This window comes from Brassica napus, chromosome C3 (assembly GCF_020379485.1).
Source record: "Brassica napus cultivar Da-Ae chromosome C3, Da-Ae, whole genome shotgun sequence".
Taxonomy (NCBI): Eukaryota; Viridiplantae; Streptophyta; class Magnoliopsida; order Brassicales; family Brassicaceae; genus Brassica; species Brassica napus.
In genome coordinates, this window is record NC_063446.1 from 53,743,385 (window position 1) to 53,763,752 (window position 20,368).

The 20,368-nt window shown below is 42.6% G+C and overlaps 4 protein-coding genes across 6 annotated transcripts; 1 reads left to right on the plus strand and 3 right to left on the minus strand.

The window, feature by feature from the left end:
• Positions 1-550: 550 nt before the first annotated feature.
• Positions 551-3,782, minus strand: LOC106352732 (beta-glucosidase BoGH3B). Its single transcript, XM_013792367.3, has 8 exons — positions 2,881-3,782; positions 2,592-2,796; positions 2,409-2,499; positions 2,187-2,338; positions 1,873-2,116; positions 1,504-1,791; positions 1,231-1,432; positions 551-1,139 (listed from the first exon to the last, which is right to left on the minus strand). The coding sequence occupies exons 1-8, from the start codon at positions 3,056-3,058 to the stop codon at positions 655-657; spliced, it is 1,845 nt and encodes a 614-aa protein (XP_013647821.1). The 5' UTR covers positions 3,059-3,782; the 3' UTR covers positions 551-654.
• A 1,318-nt stretch (positions 3,783-5,100) lies between these two features.
• On the plus strand, positions 5,101-8,969 carry LOC106352730 (ATP-dependent zinc metalloprotease FTSH 7, chloroplastic). Of its 3 annotated transcripts, none has more exons than XR_007320620.1 (13): positions 5,101-6,034; positions 6,157-6,222; positions 6,305-6,439; positions 6,522-6,587; positions 6,700-6,885; positions 6,962-7,048; positions 7,116-7,229; positions 7,300-7,424; positions 7,518-7,626; positions 7,708-7,833; positions 7,957-8,252; positions 8,333-8,456; positions 8,558-8,862. XR_007320620.1 is itself a non-coding variant. In XM_048750772.1 (13 exons), exons 1-13 carry the CDS (start codon positions 5,183-5,185, stop codon positions 8,683-8,685), a joined length of 2,439 nt encoding a protein of 812 aa, XP_048606729.1. In that variant the 5' UTR covers positions 5,104-5,182; the 3' UTR covers positions 8,686-8,969. The 3 variants fall into 3 exon arrangements, 2 of the variants coding, with proteins under 2 accessions (XP_048606730.1, XP_048606729.1); XM_048750772.1 differs by having other exon boundaries at positions 5,104-6,034; positions 7,932-8,252; positions 8,558-8,969; XM_048750773.1 differs by lacking the exons at positions 8,333-8,456; positions 8,558-8,862 and having other exon boundaries at positions 7,957-8,253.
• Positions 8,970-9,115: 146 nt separating this feature from the next.
• On the minus strand, positions 9,116-9,805 carry LOC106352729. The gene has a single exon (XM_013792365.3). The coding sequence runs from the start codon at positions 9,593-9,595 to the stop codon at positions 9,218-9,220; it is 378 nt and encodes a 125-aa protein (XP_013647819.2). The 5' UTR covers positions 9,596-9,805; the 3' UTR covers positions 9,116-9,217.
• An 8,499-nt stretch (positions 9,806-18,304) lies between these two features.
• On the minus strand, positions 18,305-19,722 carry LOC106355473. Its single transcript, XM_013795416.1, has 3 exons — positions 19,216-19,722; positions 18,880-19,173; positions 18,305-18,682 (listed from the first exon to the last, which is right to left on the minus strand). Exons 1-3 carry the CDS (start codon positions 19,720-19,722, stop codon positions 18,305-18,307), a joined length of 1,179 nt encoding a protein of 392 aa, XP_013650870.1.
• Between the last annotated feature and the right edge of the window lie 646 nt (positions 19,723-20,368).

Sequence of the window (20,368 nt, forward strand, 5' to 3'; positions counted from 1 at the left end):
CAACGTGGGCTTCTCGGCCCAGCGAGTTAAAATCCCACGAAGGCGACGCAAGCTAGGTCACGGAAGAGCATCAAGTCGGCTATAAAAGAGAGGAGGGGTGCAACGTAAAGAGGATCCGAAATCACTGACACATACTGGACGGCTAGATTAGGGTTTTACCTTTATTATCTCGCCGTGTTGTATCTTTCCGGTAAATCTCTTCGAGCTCCGGCATCCTTTCCTTTACGCATTTCATTTCCTTGTAACCGACGAAACGCTTTTTCGACCATGAATAAGACGTCTTTGCTTAACCCACATCTAAAACCGAACGTTCCCTCGTTCAGTACGGTTTTCCGATGAAAGATAAGCCACGATATTTCATATTTCCTATCTGTAGTGCTAGTGGTAAGTGATAACTAAGAATACTTATTTCACATTGTCAAACTCAATAGACTCTGTTATCGGAAACAGTTTGCTTAATTATTGGAAGGCAGCTTCCGAAGTTCTTAAAATACGACCTACACCAAACAGCGTCACACCAAACCAAAGTGAGCAAATGAGAAAACCGGACTAAACCAAATCCAAATGCAATTGAGAAGAGATCAGAGACACTTGGCCAAGAAAGCCCTTATTTTGACTTCTCTTACATTTATTCTCTCGCGCGGACTAGTATTATTACTCTCTCTTACATTTCAGCCCAAACCCTAACGGGAACAACGGATCATAGCTATCAGCTTCAGGGTTCATCGGCAGCTGATCTGTGTCTCTGAACCACGACATCGGCAACTTCCCAGTGAAATCGTAATCTCCGAACACCACATCGGCGATTCCATCTCCTTCAGTTCCAGGCAACCAAGCCGCCACCAAAGCTTCCACCTTCTCCAACATGGTCTTATCCAAAACCACAGGTCGTCCCGTCATAAGAATCGCCACTGTCGGGATCTTCTCAGCTACCAAACTCACTACCTCACCCCCATCGAAGTGTATCGACGGCTCAGGATCATCGCCTCGGGATTCTGCATAGGGCGCTTCCCCGACGGCAACGATGGCGTATGAGAAGTCCTCCTCGTTGGACAAAGTCTCCTCCGAAGGAATCTTCTCGTAAACCACTTCTGTTTCTGCTCCTACGATTGCTTTGACGGCATCCAAGATAGTTGCGCCTGCACTCGTGAAAAAAGAGGATGTTAATATAGCTAGCTTGTTACGCAAGAAACTACTCTGTTGAAGCAGAGTTTGTTTCTTGTTGCTTACCGATTGTGATCCGACCACTCTGACCCTGCCAAGTCTTGGACCAACCACCGCACTGAAACCCCAGATCGTCTGCGTGAGTTCCTGCCACTAAAACTCTCTTTGCGTTTCGATCTAGCGGTAGAAACGGTTTGTCTGAATCTTTCCCGTTCTTTAGCAAAACTAAAGATTTCCTAACCGCTTCACGAGCTATCTCTCTGTGTTCCTGTGTGCGTAACATTCGATTTTATGATTTCATAACGTCAGATTATGTGAGAAATCATAAGCGGAATCTACCTTGCAGCCAACAAACTTCAGCAACGATCTGTCAGAGAAAGGGTGTTCGAAGAGACCAGCTGTGAACTTCAATCTCAGAATTCTCTCGACCGCATCATCGATCCTAGACATAAGTATTTTCCCGTCCTTCACCAGGGATGTTAGCTCATTGATGAACTTCTCATACTTATAAGGGACCATGACCATGTCTATTCCAGCGTTTATAGCAGCTTCCACACACTCACGGTAGTTCGAACCACGGGGTTCTCCCATCTTGTCTATTCCCGACCAATCTGAAACCAAACATCCCTACAAAAACAGAACGACCACAATTTAAGAAATTTAGTCAGTTCTTGATCCAACGAGAAAAAAAAGTGACTGTGATTCGACCTTAAAACCGAGTTTGTCTTTGAGAATTTCTGTCAAGAGAAAGCGGTCTCCATGGAGTTTTCTTCCGTTCCAAAGAGAATAAGAAGGCATAACAGCAGAGACTCCTTGAGCAAGACAATTCAAGTAAGGAGCCATGTGAATCCTCTCCAGGTCTTCGTATGAAGCTATTGTGTCCCCTTCATTCTTACCCATCTCTGTACCACCATCTCCAACAAAGTGCTTTGCACATGCAACCACATTGTTCCTGAAACGAGTATAAGATTGTGAACAGGAAATTTCGTGTTTGTTAAGAAATGTATTAGATTAAAATGGACCTTCCGGTTCCGGCTAGGAAAGGGTAACCGGCGGGATGTCCTTCCGGTGGACTTCCTTGAAGACCGGAGACAATGGATGTCATGTTGCACACAACCTCGGTGTCTTCACTGTAGCTCTCCAAACATCTTCCCCATCGCGGATCTTTGCACACCTACCATATCTCACAAACATGATCAGACGATATGGTTCATGTTTTCTCTTTAAAATTTGATAAGACTTACCGCCACACAAGGAGCGAATACCCAGTGAGCCCCACTTGCCCTAACTTCTAGAGCAGTCGCTGAACCAATCCTTCTAGCCAGATCGTAGTCTCTGCCAAGTTATCACGAAACCGGATCAATACACCGAACCGAGCTGGTCTTTGTTCCTCATTCGGTTAAAATTGTCTGTGGTTTAGGACGAACCTGGTGGCACCGAGTCCTATGTTGTGAGGAAAAATGGTGGTACCATAGAATTTGTTGTTGCCGTGAACTGCGTCCAAGCCATAGATGATTGGTATGGCGAGACGAGTTTCGAGGGCTGCTGTCTGAAAGCCGTCGATCATTTCAGCCCAATCCTCTGACAACACATCTTTATTCCCTGACTTCCCGGCCGAGTTGCATACGCTGCCTGAAGAGCGATGCAAACAACGACTCAGTCCGGTTTCATAATCCAGAATGTTTAATTGTTTTATTTGGTGGTTTAGAAACTTACCTATAAAGAAGTCTTTGATGACGGCGGCCGATGAGACGGCACGGTGGATCTGAGTCATCTGACCGATCTTCTCCTCAACTGTCATCCTTTGTAAAAGATCTTGAATCCTATCTTCTACACCTTCGTTAGGGTTCTTGTAAACGCAGTCCATGGCGGTAACTTCTCTTGCTTCGGTCATTCTCTCCGGCAATATCGCTTGAGTTGATTCGAGTGTGGTGTGTCTTCTTCTAGCTTCTTTATATAAACTAAGCTCAGTCGACAAGAACTGTGTGTGTTTCACACTTTTACAACTTATATTAATTTCATTTCAAAAGTTTCTCGTATGTAATGTTCCCCGAACGTGTATTATATTATATACAATCTTATCTTTTGTACAAGTCACCTTTTGTTATTATCTTATTGAAGAGCTGAGCAAGGCATATCTGATGGACGGAGCTTTTCACCTTTTGCTTTCTCCGACCAACTACGTGTACTAACTTCCACACAGCATAGCAATTGTTTTCTTGACCGAGAGCAGTCTAGTAAGTCAATGATTTAGTATTTTACTCGAATGAACTTGTCTTTTTCGATACTGATTCAGATTGGTTCTCAGTTTCCCACCAAATCAGTTACAGTATAAGTTTCCAGGTCTTTTCCTTTAATTTGTCATTTTGTGCAGAATTATTATATCATTGCTTCAGCTTAATCTCATTTCATTTTTTAAAATTCATCAATTCTCAATTTATAACAACTAAAACCTATCCTAACAGGTTTAACATCATTCATAAAGTTTGTTTGTAAGAAAGTTGGGTTTCTCTTAAATTTTTTTCACAAAAGTGTTCATGGTCTACGGTTGTGAGTGGTAAGCATAGGAAGACATAAATGGAGTAAAGATAAATAAAATAAAAGAAAAAGAGAGTACATTCATGAGTATCTAAATTCATTCATTTATTTCTTATAAAATTGCAGTGAATGTTTTTACTTGAATTTTTCTGTTGAATTGATGGAATCATAATTTACTTCTTCCGTTTCAAATTAAGCGTAGTTGTAGCATCAAACTTTTGTTACAAAATAGTGGCGTTGTAAAATAAACTATTACACATTATTTCATTCTATATATTGTCAATCCAATTGTACCCTACTAGTTATGTAAGGAAGTCGGACTTTTTATGCAGCAGATTCAAACTTTTTTTTGTATGGCATGTTATGCTTTAAACTAAAATTTTAAAGGTTGATTTAGGCATGACTTGTGTAACAGCAGCGGTTGCGGGCATTTTCGGATGCAGATGATTGCGGGTTTAAGCATCATTAAGAGATTTGTATGACTCATACATCGGTAGAAATTGTTGTGTTTGCGGGATATTTATAACGGGTTAACTACTAAATGCATCATTGATTATATAATAAATTAACAATATTTACATTTTATATAATTATAAAATATTAAAAGCATATTAATATAACAAATATAAAAAATATATTTATAAAATTATACTATTATTTTTTTTAAAAAAACATAGAAGATATTTTTGTTTTAAAGTTTTATAATATAAATTAAAATATTATATATATATATATATATATATATATATTTAGTATTTCTATTATTACCATTATTTCAATTTTAGATGACAAAAAAACAATGATTTCAATTTTAATTAAATATTTTTATTTTTCTATTTATATAGTTTAAAAAATTATTTTATCTTCTCACAACCACAACCGTCTGCAATCACAGACCAGCTTTTGAATTTAAATGGTTTAGAACGGTTTAAAGCAATATATATCATTTTCTGTGATTGTAGCAAAACGCCAACGATCGGTACTTATTGTTTGCTCCGATGATAACAAGGAAACCAGTCATACTCTTACGGGAGATTATGGTTTAAAAAAAATCCAAAATCCCAATTTTAACAGGAAAAGTTAGGATTGAGCGATTTTTAATAAAACAAAACAACGTAGGGATTAGTGGTTGCGCCTTTAGGCTTCATTTGGGCCTCTTTTGCGTCTAAGAAACGTTCGAATGGGCTCACACAATCTGTTCCTAGTTATCCACGTGTCCTCCAGTGTCGTACGTTTCCATACGCCGCGTAACACTTGATTCGCCTTGCCGATCTTCCTTCTGCGATGAAAATTGGTCAGCCTCCGACTAAATCGGACGGACGAGTTTCGTCTGGCTTCAATCGAACGGTCAATATTCGAAGTCGTATTTCCCAGCAAACCTCGTCTCCGCTTGTCCAAGCGAAAATATAAAACCATATATGAAATTTAATGGTACGTGTCTCTTCTTTGATTTCCCCCAAATTTCTAGGGTTTCGAAAATATGATTACTCAATTCGAATTTCTACAACCAGTAGGGATCCACGATAGGTTCAGATTCGCAACCTGTTGCAGTAACAGTCTACTGAATTCGCATAGTTCGAGCTTCTTCTTCGATCGGAGTAGGGTTTTTCGCCGGAATCCAAACCGGTTCATCCCCAATTCAACCCCGCTTCCACTGCACAAGAAACAGGTTACATCGTTTATAAATGATAAAAGGTTTAATCTTTGGGATGGGTTTTCGAGGAAGAAGAGAGGGACAGTTGTGAACTGTCAAGAAGATGACAAGAAAGCGAGTTCTAGTGAGAGTAGTGGTGAGGGAGAAGAAGGCCAAGATTCTCGGGCGAACTCGTCGAAGAGGAAGAGAGAGAAGGAAAGGAAAGATAGGGTTTGGTGGTCAAAGGAGAAGAGAAGGGAGTGGCAGCCGATAATCCAGGCGCAGGGGATTGGAGTCTTGCTGTTGCAATTGGGTGTTGTTATGTTTGTGATGCGATTGCTCCGACCAGGGATACCTTTACCTGGGTCTGAGCCACGAGTTCAGACGACTTTCGTGAGGGTACCTTACAGCGAGTTCTTGAGTAAAGTTAACAGTAACCAGGTGCAGAAAGTTGAAGTGGATGGGGTTCAAGTTTTGTTTAAGCTCAAAGATGATGGGAAATGGCAAGAGAGTGAGACTAGTAGTAGGTTGTCCGAGTCTTCTGAGTCTCTGCTGAGAACTGTTGCTCCAACGAAAAGAGTTGTGTATTCGACCATAAGGCCTGGCGACATCAAAACACCGTACGAGAAGATGCTTGGGAATAATGTGGAGTTCGGGTCGCCTGATAAACGCTCTGGTGGTTTCTTCAGCTCTGGATTTGTAAGGCCACCCCAATTCTTACCATATATACCACTCTTTGATGAGGATGATGCCTTATCAATGAATGGTATTTTTGCAGGCATTCATTCAAAAAGTTTATTTTTGTTTGTTTGTTTATGCAGCTAGTTCTTTTCTATATGGCGGTGCTTGTATGGCTTATTCAGCGATTTCCTCTTAGCTTCTCGATGGTTTGCATCTCCACCATTCTTCTATGTCTTTTGTTTAGATTTTTCTCTTTCCTAAAAGAAAGCTATGGATGTACGGACACAGAGTACAACCGGTCAGCTTAAGACCCGAAAGACTGGTGGTTCTGATGGGGGAAAAGTCTCTGGTGGAGGTGAAACAATCACTTTTGCAGATGTTGCAGGTGTTGATGAAGCAAAGGAAGAGCTAGAAGAAATCGTGGTAGGTTTTTCATTCCTTAAAGTTGCTGCACATGCTAATTGATATAGTGTTTGTCTTTTACGCACTGGATCAATCGTTGCAGGAATTTCTTAGGAATCCTGACAGGTATGTCCGTTTAGGTGCACGTCCTCCTCGCGGTGTCCTATTGGTGAGTCAAATCATTTGATTTCACGTAGACAACACAGTTTCTTATGTGTTTGTAATGAGTTGCAAGACCTCTCCTTTAGAATTTCATGCCATTCGTTTCCATTCTTTTGTAGGTTGGTCTTCCTGGAACAGGGAAAACGCTTCTTGCAAAGGCTGTTGCTGGGGAAGCTGAAGTCCCCTTCATAAGTTGCTCTGCAAGTGAGTTTGTAGAGCTGTATGTTGGTATGGGTGCCTCACGTGTAAGAGATCTATTTGCTCGGGCCAAAAAAGAAGCTCCTTCTATTATCTTTATTGATGAGGTTAGAACACGTAGTAGAACAGGTTACTTCCAGTACTTTCTACCTCTGGATTTTCAATTTCTCTTTCATGTTTCAGATAGATGCTGTGGCAAAAAGCCGTGATGGTAAATTCAGGATCGCCAGTAATGATGAAAGGGAGCAAACGTTGAACCAGCTCCTCACTGTAAGTCTTTTAATCATCCATTTTTTCTGCTTAAGTAGCATTCATGATTCTGGAAACTTGTTTGCAGGAGATGGATGGTTTTGACAGCAATTCTGCAGTTATCGTTCTTGGAGCAACAAATCGTGCTGATGTCTTAGACCCGGCTCTGCGTCGCCCTGGGAGATTTGATCGTGTTGTTACGGTTGGTAGAATCAGTTCACTCTGCCAATCAGTTTAATATTCTGTAAACTTTACCGACACATTTTGTTTAGGTGGAAACGCCTGACAAAGTTGGAAGAGAGTCAATTTTGAGAGTGCATGTCTTAAAGAAAGAGCTTCCTTTAGGAAATGACGTTAACCTAGGTAGTATTGCCTCGATGACCACTGGTTTTACTGGGTACGGTTTTGCAAACTATCCTTGATCTGAAATTTCATCCGTTGGACAGTGTTTTGGTCTATATCTTATAAACTCCTATGTCCAATTTTGCAGAGCGGACCTTGCTAACTTGGTAAATGAGGCTGCCTTGCTAGCTGGAAGAATGAGCAAGACGACTGTTGACAAAATTGACTTCATTCAAGCTGTGGAGCGATCAATAGCAGTACTTTTTTCTATCCTCTCTATTCTACTGAGTACGTATAGCAATCCATCACACGTTTTCATTACAATGCATCTGTTTCAGGGCATAGAGAAGAAAACTGCAAGATTAAAAGGCAGTGAGAAGGGTGTGGTTGCAAGGCATGAAGCTGGTCATGCAGTGGTTGGTACTGCTGTTGCAAAACTTCTTACTGGACAGCCACGTGTAGAGGTAAACAACGAAAGCAGTTTAGAGATGTATGCTCATAGTTTCTGCTGTTTGAAATATGCTAATATGTGCAAATGATTCATGTTTTTTTTTGTCGTCAGAAATTAAGTATATTGCCAAGAACAGGAGGGGCATTGGGGTTTACATACATACCTCCTACCAACGAAGACAGATATTTGCTCTTCATCGATGAACTACTTGGGCGTTTGGTAACCCTTCTTGGAGGTCGTGCAGCTGAAGAAGTTGTTTACTCGGGGCGTGTATCAACAGGTGCATTTGACGATATCAGGCGAGCAACTGATATGGCGTACAAGGCAGTAGCTGAATATGGTCTCAACCAGAGAATCGGACCTGTGTCTGTTTCTACACTTTCTGGTGGTGGGATTGACGAATCAGGAGGCTCACCATGGGGTGGAGATCAGGTAACGTCATTTTGCATTGCACTTGTCTATGCTGGTTTTGAAAGAAGGCGACAGTTTAATCTTCCATGTTGAAATTACAGGGGAAACTAGTTGATCTTGTTCATAGAGAAGTGACAAATCTGTTACAATCTGCTCTCGATGTTGCGCTCTCTGTTGTACGTGCCAATCTAGATATATTGGAAGGGCTTGGGGCTCAACTTGAAGGTAATCTTGTTTATTGACTTGCATCCCTCAGCTTAGCTTAAGTTTGGTTGATGTCATAACTGGGCTTACTCTGATGATGAAAATATCATGTTTTGGTGCAGAGAAAGAGAAAGTAGAAGGTGAAGATTTGCACAAGTGGTTGAGTATGGTGGTCGCACCTGAAGAACTCGCAGTCTTTGTCAAAGGGAAACAAGAGGCTTTGCTCCCGGCAAGAGCTAGCTCCAGTTAATAGCTACATCAAATAGAACCATAAAGACAGTTTCTAACACAGATCATGTATCTCCAAGGTCAGATATGGTTATCACCATTTGCCTATGCATGGCATACATATAGCACTTGTATCAAACTATAAAGAAATATCATTGCGGTGATAGCTTATAAGATTTACTGGTTCTGTGTTGTAACATTTGGTAATCTTGATGGATACAGTCACTTAAAGAGATTGGCAAAATTGTATCATTGATTTAGATGTATAAAAGCCATATACATATTATATAATATGTGCTTTGAAAATTGTGTGGTTCACACTTGAATTCTCACTTCATCTTGTATACGAATCAATTCTTTTGCTCTGCTCTTCGTTTATACATTACTCAAATTTTTTTATATTATTCTCATATTTCTCTAAGTGGTGCATGAGTCTTCAGAATGGATTGTGATGAAGAAAGAGCAGTTTATATATATAATAATTGAAGTCTGATGAATTTTAGATAATGCAAAACAGAGGCAATAAACAATGCAAATTACTATACGTTTTTCTTTTACTTTTTGTTGAAGAATCCACCTAAGCCGGCAAATCCACCATCGTTCTTCTTGGGCGCCACGGGTACCGGAGCCGTGCTTTTACCGCCGCGAACGGTTCCTCTGCCTCCGGTGGTGCCACTTCTGGTGCCGCCTTTCTCCTCCACCTTCTTGAGAATTGGATCAGTCTCGTAGAACTGATCTTGCTTTGTCAAATAACCCAGCACAAAATCAAGGGGATTCTTCTCCTCCTTGGCGCCGCCTGAAGTTCCCTTGGTTGTGGCGTAAACCCTCACGGTGGCTGGAGCAAACGACATGAGAAGCGAAGAAACCATTCTTGTTATCTCTCCTTTCGAACTCTCCGTGTGTGTGTCAGTGTATATTTCTTGCTGTGGCATTAGTTACAAAGGGATTATAATGAGGTTTGGTGAATCTGAGCCGTTGGATCTTTGTGGCACAAGCTCTCCGCAAGTGTCTTATCCTCTCGCTCTTTTCTCTTCACACATTTTTCTTGGTTACCTTTTATTTTGGTTTAATACTCTTCAAATTTCCCTTTTAAGTCCAGAGGAGATGTGTGAATGCTGAGGAAACACGCTTTGGTGTTGTAGTGAGTGATGTGTCTATGTCGCTAAAGGCTTATCTTTTATTGGGTGAAAGATTTATACTCTAGGACACTTTTCCTATCTTTATTTACACAGTAGAATATTTTGTTATACACACACTTTACCTAACAGTTTGTCTTGGATCTAGTTACTTTCCTAAGTAACATTTCCCCCTTTTCGTTACAGATGAAATACAAAGCTTCTTCTCAATGTTCTTTCTGGCGGGATTTATCCCTAGCAGTCGATCTCTTTTTATTTTCAAAAGCTGAGATGTAATATCATAGATCTAGATAAGACACTTACTTTTTTTTGCACATCAACCGTTAAATCAACCTTTTATTTTCGACGGCCGAGATCATTTCACAAAGTTCACCATCTTCCCTCATCCTATTCTCGCCGGTGACTTAACTCCTTAATTCCTCATTACCCTGAAAATTAACAAGATAATTAACTGTGGAAATAAAAACCTGAAACTTTGGATAATAAGCTGTGGTTTGTAACCTAATTAACCTTACTTTTGTCTTTGTCTTTCACGTTAACTCCAACAAACTAAATATTTCTGTAACTTCTTGCATGCAACTACCATGACCGAACACTGTATGGTCATTGCCGGAGAATGGAAGACCTCCGACGACGGCGGCCGGAACTTCTCAATCGACAAACACCAAATGTCGAGGATCGTGACGCTTAGCCCATCCATGACGTTGCTGGAACTGAAAAACAACATGTTCAAGGAGTTCTTTGCTAACACCCAAGCCTGCCCATCAGCCTCTTTGAGCTACTGGCCTCCGAACACTAAAGAACTGGTAACCGGGATCTCAACCCCACCGGTCATGCTCACACACGATGGGTATGTTTCTTACTTCTACCGTCATTTCGAGTTACACAAGGGAATGAATTTGTTTGTCACGTTCAACCATCAGTCGGACCCAATCAATACGGGCCAAGTAGCTGAAAATCTTTTCCCATTCACTACTCCCAAACAGCCTATCACCAAACCCCCCCCCCCCATCTCCTCAACCGTTTTTCTGGTCCCCGTCCCCCTGCATCCGGTCTGTCCCCGCCTTCTACCGCCGCGTCCAAAATCCCCGGATTTTCTCTTTTCCCTGATGATTATTTACTTGGAGGCAGCCCTTCTAAGCCATCTAACACAACCACCAGCCCTAACTCAGCTCCTTCCAAGATCCGTCGTTTCTTACTTATTGATGAAACGGTTCTTTGTAGTGATGATATGCTAGAAGAGATGTTCAAAGAAGACTCCGACAACATCTCCGACAGTTGGAAGAACGAAGCGGATGAGGAGGAGGTAATCGGCCCCGACAGTTCCCTTCCTCCCGGTTTTGAAGAAGTTCAACCACGCGGTTATGACCACGATTTTTGGGAACCTTTGATCGAGAAACATCTTGGCGGATCTGATGCGGAACAGCCGAACAGGTGATGGCTGACATCAATGTTTCTAAAACTGCTCCACACATTATCCACAGTGGTGATGCTTTTAACCACACTGTTACACCCCCCGGAGAACAACTAACCAACTGGAAGCCTGATCCTAAAGATCCTACCTCACATCATCACAATTTCCCCCATGTATACCCCAATCTGATGGACACACCCACACCTCAATCAGTTCCCTCAACTAGCACACATCATCGGAAGTATCCACATGGACAGCCCGCAACATTTTCAGCTGGAGTACATCGTCAGACTCGACGATCCTCTGCCCGGCCAAAGGACAAGCGTGTGGAATCAACCGGCGAAATCCCGGTAAAAATCCTATACTCACTAGTAGGCCTGGGCGTTCGGGTCGGGTTCGGGCCGGTTCCCTTCGGGTCCGGGTCTTTCGGGTCCTAAATATTTAGACCCAGTAGGTACTTAGAAATTTTCGAGTCGGGTTTGGTTCGATTCTTTTCGGGTCCGGATCGGTTCGGGTCTATAATTAAAATACCCATAAAATACCCGTAATTTTTCGGGTTCAAATCGGGTCTGGGTCGGATTCGAGTATTTAGGATCTGAAAAGAACATGGCATACCCAACGCCATCAAACTTAGTCGATATTTGTCATATGTATCTAAAATTTTACAAAATAACTTAAATGAAACTATTAATAATTAAAATAAAACATTTTTAAACTCTAAATTTTACATTTTAAAGCTTCATATTACTTAAAAAATGTTACAAAATAGTAACAAATATTGTTAACAAAAGATATTTCAACTAAATCATAAAATAATATATATAAAATAGACAAAAAATCATAGTTTTAGATATACATGTTTTTAAGTCGGGCAAATCGGTTCTTATCGGGTCGGGTCTATTCAGGTCGGGTCTTTTCGGATCTAGGTCTTTTCGGGTCGGTTCCTTTCGGTTCCGGTTCTTTCAGGTAAAAGAAATTTAGACCCAAAAGGTACTTGTAAATTTTCGGTTCGGTTCCGGGTCGGGTATTTTTGGGCCGGTTCCGGTTTGGGTTTTTGGGTCCAGGTTAAAATGACCAGGCCTACTCACTAGTGTTATACATATGGTCCTCTCTGTCCTTAGTAACAGCTCTACCCCCTTTTTATTACAGGCACCCAAGAAGAAAAAACGTGTCCCTAACAAATGTGACCGATGCGGCGGCACTGGTCACAACAGGACCAACTGCGTTGTCCCAATCTGATTGTGGTGAATCCTATATCCACAGGCCTTGTCTTCTGGATAGCGAATTCACCGGTCATCACCCTTCTTTTATTTTTTGGCTTTTTTGGGCATCTTAACATGTAATAACTTTTCAACATGTTTTCGCTTTCTTGTCAGCCCACAAACTTTTATCAAATCGCGGATTAGGGATAATCGCCAAATTTTACTTCGCTGTCCACTGCATTTTCATAGCGAATGTTGTCCATGTGTACATTAATATGATTGGTCACATGGGAGGTACAGATCTGTACACATGGACAACTATTTACTTGTTCAAGTCCCCAGGCATTTCAACCATGTCCTCATGTGAACTTGCCTCAACAACTCCGAACAAAGAGGCAATTGATTAACATATATTACTACGGAATATGCACGGTACCCCACCTATCTTATAAGTTTGTTTCTATATACTTTATCCACATGTACGGCTACAGCAGACCCTCCACATGTTCAGCAAAGACAACAATCAACCTCGTGTGTCCACATGTACAAATATATTAGGAACCTTACATAGCCGTTCATAGGCACTTGCCTCAACTAGTCTGAACAAAGAGAGAATGTCTCTATGTTTATAGGCGTCGTCGTAGTCATACGTACAATGTTTATTCACGAGTATCTGCCATGCTCCATGTTTATCCACATGTACATAGAAGTCCATTATTTTCTTTTAGTTCTACTATGATGTACATTAGTACACCTTTACTTCTCGATATCCATAAGTAAAACAACAACATCATTCATTACATCATTTTACCTACATTAACAACATCAATCACACCTACATCGCCAAAAAAAATTGAAAGCCTTAAAAATACGTTCATATCATACAATTACAAAATGATCCATCATTCTTACACACCATTTCTCGTCCATTGAGCACACACAAAGCATAACAAAATAAAGGCAAATCCTAGGCTTAATGTTTACGTCCAAAATACACCAACCCTACATAACCCATACGTTTTACTGCATCTCGTCTCCCACATAAACTGGCACAACCCAATCTTTGTATAAGTCCATAGCCCACTGCTTCCTCAGTATGTCCACCAGCTCGTCAGTCAAACCATCCATCCTAAGATGAGGGTTCGCCAAGGCATGAAGCTCCATGAATTTTAGCGCCACGGGACCACAATCTCCACTCTTGTGGTTCTCGTAAGCACCTCCCATTCTTTCAACCGTGAATGGCTCCAGACTGTACGCCCCATCTTCTAGTGGCAGACACACCTTCTCCACCAAATATGGAAGCATCTTCGACATTGCTTCCATCAAACCCCACACCGCTGCCATGTCTTTAAGCCTTGGATTCAGGTCTAGCACCAGCACACGCCAATCTGTGAGGCTTATGCACAGTCCAACCCAGTGGTTCCCATTCCAAATCATAAGTGCGTACAACTTGTCCACCTCCACTCCCCACTTCCTCCCTTCCTTAGTGAGAAACCCTGAAAGTCGCCCATCGCCCAAAACCCCTTCCCTTGTTACCTTGGCTGCATTGAAAGCCCTTGTATTCCCTTCCAAATGTGCTACAAACCAAGGCGGGAGTTATATGCACCGCCTTTCTTTGAGTTTCTCCTCATGTCTGCTAGCTAGGTACTCAACAAAAGCTTCTATATGATGTGTGCACAAACAATATCAAATTAGCCACACAGCATGAATCCAATAATATTTTTTTCAAATTATCAACCCCAAACCAATACCTGAGTAGACACTCATTTCTGGTATGCAGCAAGATCAAGGAAGAATTGGTTGTCCAGATCATATTTACCAGCATTTAGATGCAGCCTGCAAAAACAATCGGATCATTACATCCAAATTCACCATCATCAAAACAAAATCAGGGGACTTACACTTTCGGGTTCGAAGCCAACACATTCTCAAAGAAGCGATAATCTGTATCTTCGACCGTTGGAACAAGCTTAGCCATCGTAAATAGCTCCTTCGCCAACAACAGGGCCGCCAAGTCCGCTTCCCTCTCAACTGGTTTGTGCTTCTCGCTCCTCTAGCATGGCGCGGCATCACTTAGCTCCATTACTTGCTTATCTCCATTGCCATCGCTGTCTCCGCCCTCGCCTTCTGATGTCGACCCCTGCATACCACAAATAACGGAGCTATTATATCCATGCTTCTACACCACTAGTTACCAAACCATGACATACCTCCCCATCTGTTTCCTCGTCCACCACTGACTGCTTCGCAAGGGTTGCATCCTCTTCCACCCTCTTTGGACTACTAAAATCCAATTTTGGGACCTCCTAATTTCGACATACACAACATACTATTCAGTTATGTCTTATATTCAAACGTCCACATGGACACCATTGTTAGATATATGTACTTATGTACAATAAGTTTAATTATCCACATGTACAAACCTGTTCAGCAATGGGGACATTTTCCACAGCCTCTTCAACCACTAAGCCGTCAACCATTGAGCACAAACAAAGCATAACAAAATAAAGGCAAATCCTAGGCTTAATGTTTACGTCCAAAATACACCAACCCTACATAACCCATACGTTTTACTGCATCTCGTCTCCCACATAAACTGGCACAACCCAATCTTTGTACAAGTCCATAGCCCACTGCTTCCTCAGTATGTCCACCAGCTCGTCAGTCAAACCATCCATCCTAAGATGAGGGTTCCCAAGGCATGAAGCTCCATGAATTTTAGCGCCACGGGACCACAATCTCCACTCTTGTGGTTCTCGTAAGCACCTCCCATTCTTTCAACCGTGAATGGCTCCAGACTGTACGCTCCATCTTCTAGTGGCAGACACACCTTCTCCACCAAATATGGAAGCATCTTCGACACTGCTTCCATCAAACCCCACACCGCTGCAATGTCTTTAAGCCTTGGATTCAGGTCTAGCACCAGCACACGCCAATCTGTGAGGCTTATGCACAGTCCAACCCAGTGGTTCCCATCCCAAATCATAGGTGCGTACAGCTTGTCCACCTCCGCTCCCCACTTCCTCCCTTCCTTAGTTAGAAACCTTGAAAGTCGCCCATCGCCCAAGCCCCTTCCTTTGTTACCTTGGCTGCATTGAAAGCCCTTGTATTCCCTTCCAAATGTGCTACAAACCAAGGCGGGAGGAATATGCACCGCCTTTCTTTGAGTATCTCCTCATGTCTGCTAGCTAGGTACTCAACCAAAGCTTTTATATGCTGTGTGCACAAACAATATCAAATTAGCCACACAGCATGAATCCAATAATATTTTTTCAAATTATCAACCCCAGACCAATACCTGAGTAGACACCCATTTCTGGGATGCAGCAAGATCAATGAAGAATTGGTTGTCCAGATCATATTTACCAGCATTTAGATGCAGCCTGAAAAAACAATCGGATCATTACATCCAAATTCACCATCATCAAAACAAAATCAGGGGACTCACACTTTCGTGTTCGAAGCCAACACATTCTCAAAGAAGCGATAATCTGTATCTTCGACCGTTGGAACAAGCTTAGCCATCGTAAATGGCTCCTTCGCCAACAACATGGCCGCCAAGTCCGCTTCCCTCTCAATTGGTTTGTGCTTCTCGCTCTTCTAGCATGGCGCGGCATCACTTAGATCCATTACTTGCTTATCTCCATTGCCATCGCTGTCTCCGCCCTCGCCTTCTGATGCCGACCCCTGCATACCACAAATAATAGAGCTATTATATCCATGCTTCTACACCACTACGTTACCAAACCATGACATACCTCCCCATCTGTTTCCTCGTCCACCACCGACTGCTTCGCAAGGGTTGCATCCTCTTCCACCGTCTTTGGACTACTAAAATCCAATTTCGGGACCTCCTAATTTCGACATACACAACATACTATTCAGTTGTATCTTATATTCAAACGTCCACATGAACACCATTGTTAGATATATGTACTTATGTACAATAAGTTTAATTATCCACATGTACAAACCTGTTCAGCAATGGGAACATTTTCCACAGCCTCTTCAACCACTAAGCCGTCAACCATAGGCTCTTTCTCAGCATCACATCTCTCGTCCCCCCCCCCTCCCCCCCCCTTTGCCTCTTCTACTTTTGACGCTTCCCCACTCTACACAACAAGCTCAAAACACACATTATATATTCACTTCTCAGGACATGTATTATATACCATATATGCATCACTTTTACCTTCTCGTTGCTGTCTTCCATCATCTCTCCCAGCTTCCTTGCATTACCATCAACTTCCATGCTCTGTGCATACAACCACTCAAATCAACACCCCACCAAATTGTACACGCGTACACCCTCGCTATATAGTCCATGTGTACCACAATTTTCTATTACCTGGCCATCAGTGTGCTTTGTAGCTACACCAACTTCCGTATCCTTGCCAACTTCTTCCTCAGCCACTGGACCTATCACCCCCCGTTTGATAACCCCCACCAGCCTATTCAGGTCTCCAAAATTCTGTGAAACCCTTGCCAGCCTATTTCAAACAAAACAACGTCAAAAACCAGAGAATCAGAAGGGTCTTACCACTTCAGTGCCACAAGCAGCTGGGCCTCCCGGGATCCCTACATCAGCACCCACATTACTGTCCTGCTCAACATAAAACAGCGGGTAAGCATTACCCACAACACCACCCCCCCCCCCCCAGTTTTGCTGCCTACCTCTTCCTCAGTTACATAGAATGTGTTACTCCCACTACCATATAGTACAAAATGGGCCTCAGCAGTTTCGTCCCCCTTCTTCTTATACAACAATGGAACACCATCTCCTTCTTTCATCGTCATATCCGCGTGTTCAGCCACTTTCTGTGGCCTGTTGTCAATCCCCATGCCAACACCCAATTCCTCTATGTTGTTATCGCTTCCCTCAGGGTCGCTTTCTCCAAACATAATCCCCGTCTCAACAGCAACAACGCTCTTCTTTCTCCTCCGCAACCCCCTCAACTTACTGCTAGAAAACTTCCCTATCGTTTTAGCCTTATACTTCCTCAACAGCCTGCCTTGTTTCTCTACAACCTTGTTTAGTCTGCCGAGCTCTTTTTTAATCCCCTCAACAGCCCCCAACAGAGCCTCGTACTTATCCTCCCATCCTTCGCCTTTCCTACTGAAGTACCTGCTCAACCTTCTTTGCTTCATTAAAGGCCCTGTAGATCCTAAAATCTACACTAAGAATTTGATAGTGATCGGGAGTATAATCTAGGGAAGAAATAACGTGGGCAACGATATCCTCAGAATACAACGATATAATCAGGTCTGAGTCGTCGAAAATGAACTATATTCGTAGGACGAATATCATAGAGATATCAGGAGAAGGAAGGATCGTGACTGAACTCGGGATCAAGCTGCCTACGTACCCGTCAAGGGATCAAGTCTAAACGTAGTTCGGTTTTCATCATCTCGAAAGAGATGTCGGTTTCACTGGTCTCGAGCGTGACATCGGCTTCTTCGGTTCTCGAGAGAGACGTCGGTTCTCGAGAGAGAAGTCAGTTCTCGAGAGAGACGTCGGTTTATCTCTTACCATCTTGGACGAGAGGTCGTTTGAGTTTGGTTGGGAAGTCTTTAGGAACTCAGGGTTCAATATCAGTGAACAAGGACTCGTGTCTTGTTCATTGTGGTGGAGAGAATTCGACGTTGTGAGCATTACGTAGACGTCATCGGGATGGCGGTGAAGAATGATATGGTCTCAGGTGGATGACGCTATATCCCTCAATAAGCCATAATCCTCTTTAATTAAATAGGAAGATCGTGAACAATTGTATTCATGGTCGTGAGCCCTCGTGAGCTCGAAAAGTGGGATCCTTGTGAAGATAACTTTCTTGTCCTTTGTAGGACTTTCTCTACATATTCTTTTGTTGTTACACATGCTCCTCATCTTCAGCTTTGACATATTCTCGCGTTGAATGAGGCCGAGATTCTAGGAGGTCGACAACTAACATATTTGATCCAATCTAGAAAAGTAATCAACGCCCAATATGAATGGAAGAGATTTGTACCAAATCTCAGTCCAACAGGCCCCGCCTCCTCCTTGTGTGTCAATTTCCTGATTTTCCTTTTCGCTTCGCTCTCTCCTAGGTTATGGACATAGAGTGGTTCTGCAGCATCACCGCCACCCCACTCCCCTGTCTTGAACTTGTACCCCGACTTCACAAGCTCCACCATGTATGCAACTTTCCTGTCAAATATCTCACAGTCGAACACACCCCACCCATCCTCTCTATCCTCGTCAACCTCCATCATAGGTAGAACTGCCAACTGCCTCAAAACAGTAATATGACTTTAGTACAAACTAAACTCTGTACAGTAATTTTAAGTGTCCATACGTTCACGTACTTAGGTTATCCACAAGTATAACTTTCCTAAAGTACCAAGACTCTTTATCCATGCTTCAACAAGATAGGCTTGTACACAAATTCATTGCTTTTAGACAATCCATATATTCAAGAACTAACCTTAGGACTTCGCTCCGCGTGAAGCACATCGGTTAGAACCAGCCCAGTGTGTGTAGGAAGCTTGTCCCCAACATAGCTCAAGAGGGTAACACTGTCGTCGCCTCCAAGCCGGTCAAGCAGAACTGGAATGGCTTCAAACGCCCAAAGCTGCAGTGCAAGGGGGAACCCCACCAGAAATTCACTCTCCGGCCTAAGCTTTGCGTAGAACACACCTTTGGGGTCATCAAACTTCCCCAACACCTTCTTATGCGGTATCATAATGCTAATTGTCCACCAAAACGACTCACGCCTCCACTGAAAGGAGAAAAAATTGTCTAGCTTTTACACTAGTTTAACATACTTCAACGTCGGCTTTGGCTTCTGCGTTTTCGGCATCAGCACCCCGTCAACAATGATTATCAAACAGATTCTTAGCTTCTTCCCTGGAGACAGTGTTTTGTCCCCCGCAACCATCGCCGCCAGATCTTCTATAGTCAAGTTACACCTCCCCCCAAATAACTTGTCCCAGAAAACATAGTCTGTTTTCTTCGGCTTCGTTTGATCATCCACCTCGTACCCGGCTCGAACTCCCCACAAGGTAAGCCTGTAACATGTCCAAATTCTGCAAGCGAGAACCTTGTCGGACCCCTCACCGAACACAGGCCACATCTCAAACCGTTTCTTGGTTACCAACTGCCTCGAAAGCATTCCATGGACCAATTTTGCTGAGAACGCGCACCTCCGTACTGGTAACCTGAACAGCGGACCAAAGCATGAACACAACAACCTCTCCATCTCCGCTGAACCTTCAAGTACATCCCTCACCAGAAGCAAGAACTCCAGCGACGAATAGCAGTTGTTCATATTGCTTGGGTAGCGGTCGGTTGCGAAGAGACGCGGTGGCAGCCTATAATTGACCGCCCCACCCTCCGTCGGTGCCGTCCCTGTGACAATCGACACATATGAGATGGTGTCTAAATTGAAAATCAGTAAGAAACGCCAATAAACCTTGATTCTAACTCACCTTCTTTGATTGCTTTGCCCGCTCTCTTTCTTTTCGTCGTTATCGCCTACCGTCTTTCTCTCTTCGTTGTCGGTTACACCGCCAGTTAAAAGTTGGAATTAAGTTTACCAGTTCCGTAAGAAATTGGAAAGATTACAGTTTCACCTTTTTACGGGCCCAACATCCTAAAATTAACCAAACACAACCGCCCCCTTAAAATCCACCAATTAGCTTCGCCTCATTTCGAATTTAGAAATCGAAAACCAGTGTAACCAGAAGACTTTGTTGTATTACCAAACTACCCATGCCTGGTTTCACTTTATTGAGGACAGCACGACTTTAGCCAAGAATAAGTGTGTTAGTAGCAATAACTGCTCTTTTATGTAATAAAAAGTCAATAAGTGCCTATTTCTGTTATAAACTCTTTATGTAATAAAAAGTCAATAAGTGTCTATTTCTGTTATAAACTCTTATTTGGCCTAGGTCCAGTATTTTGAAACTCCCTCC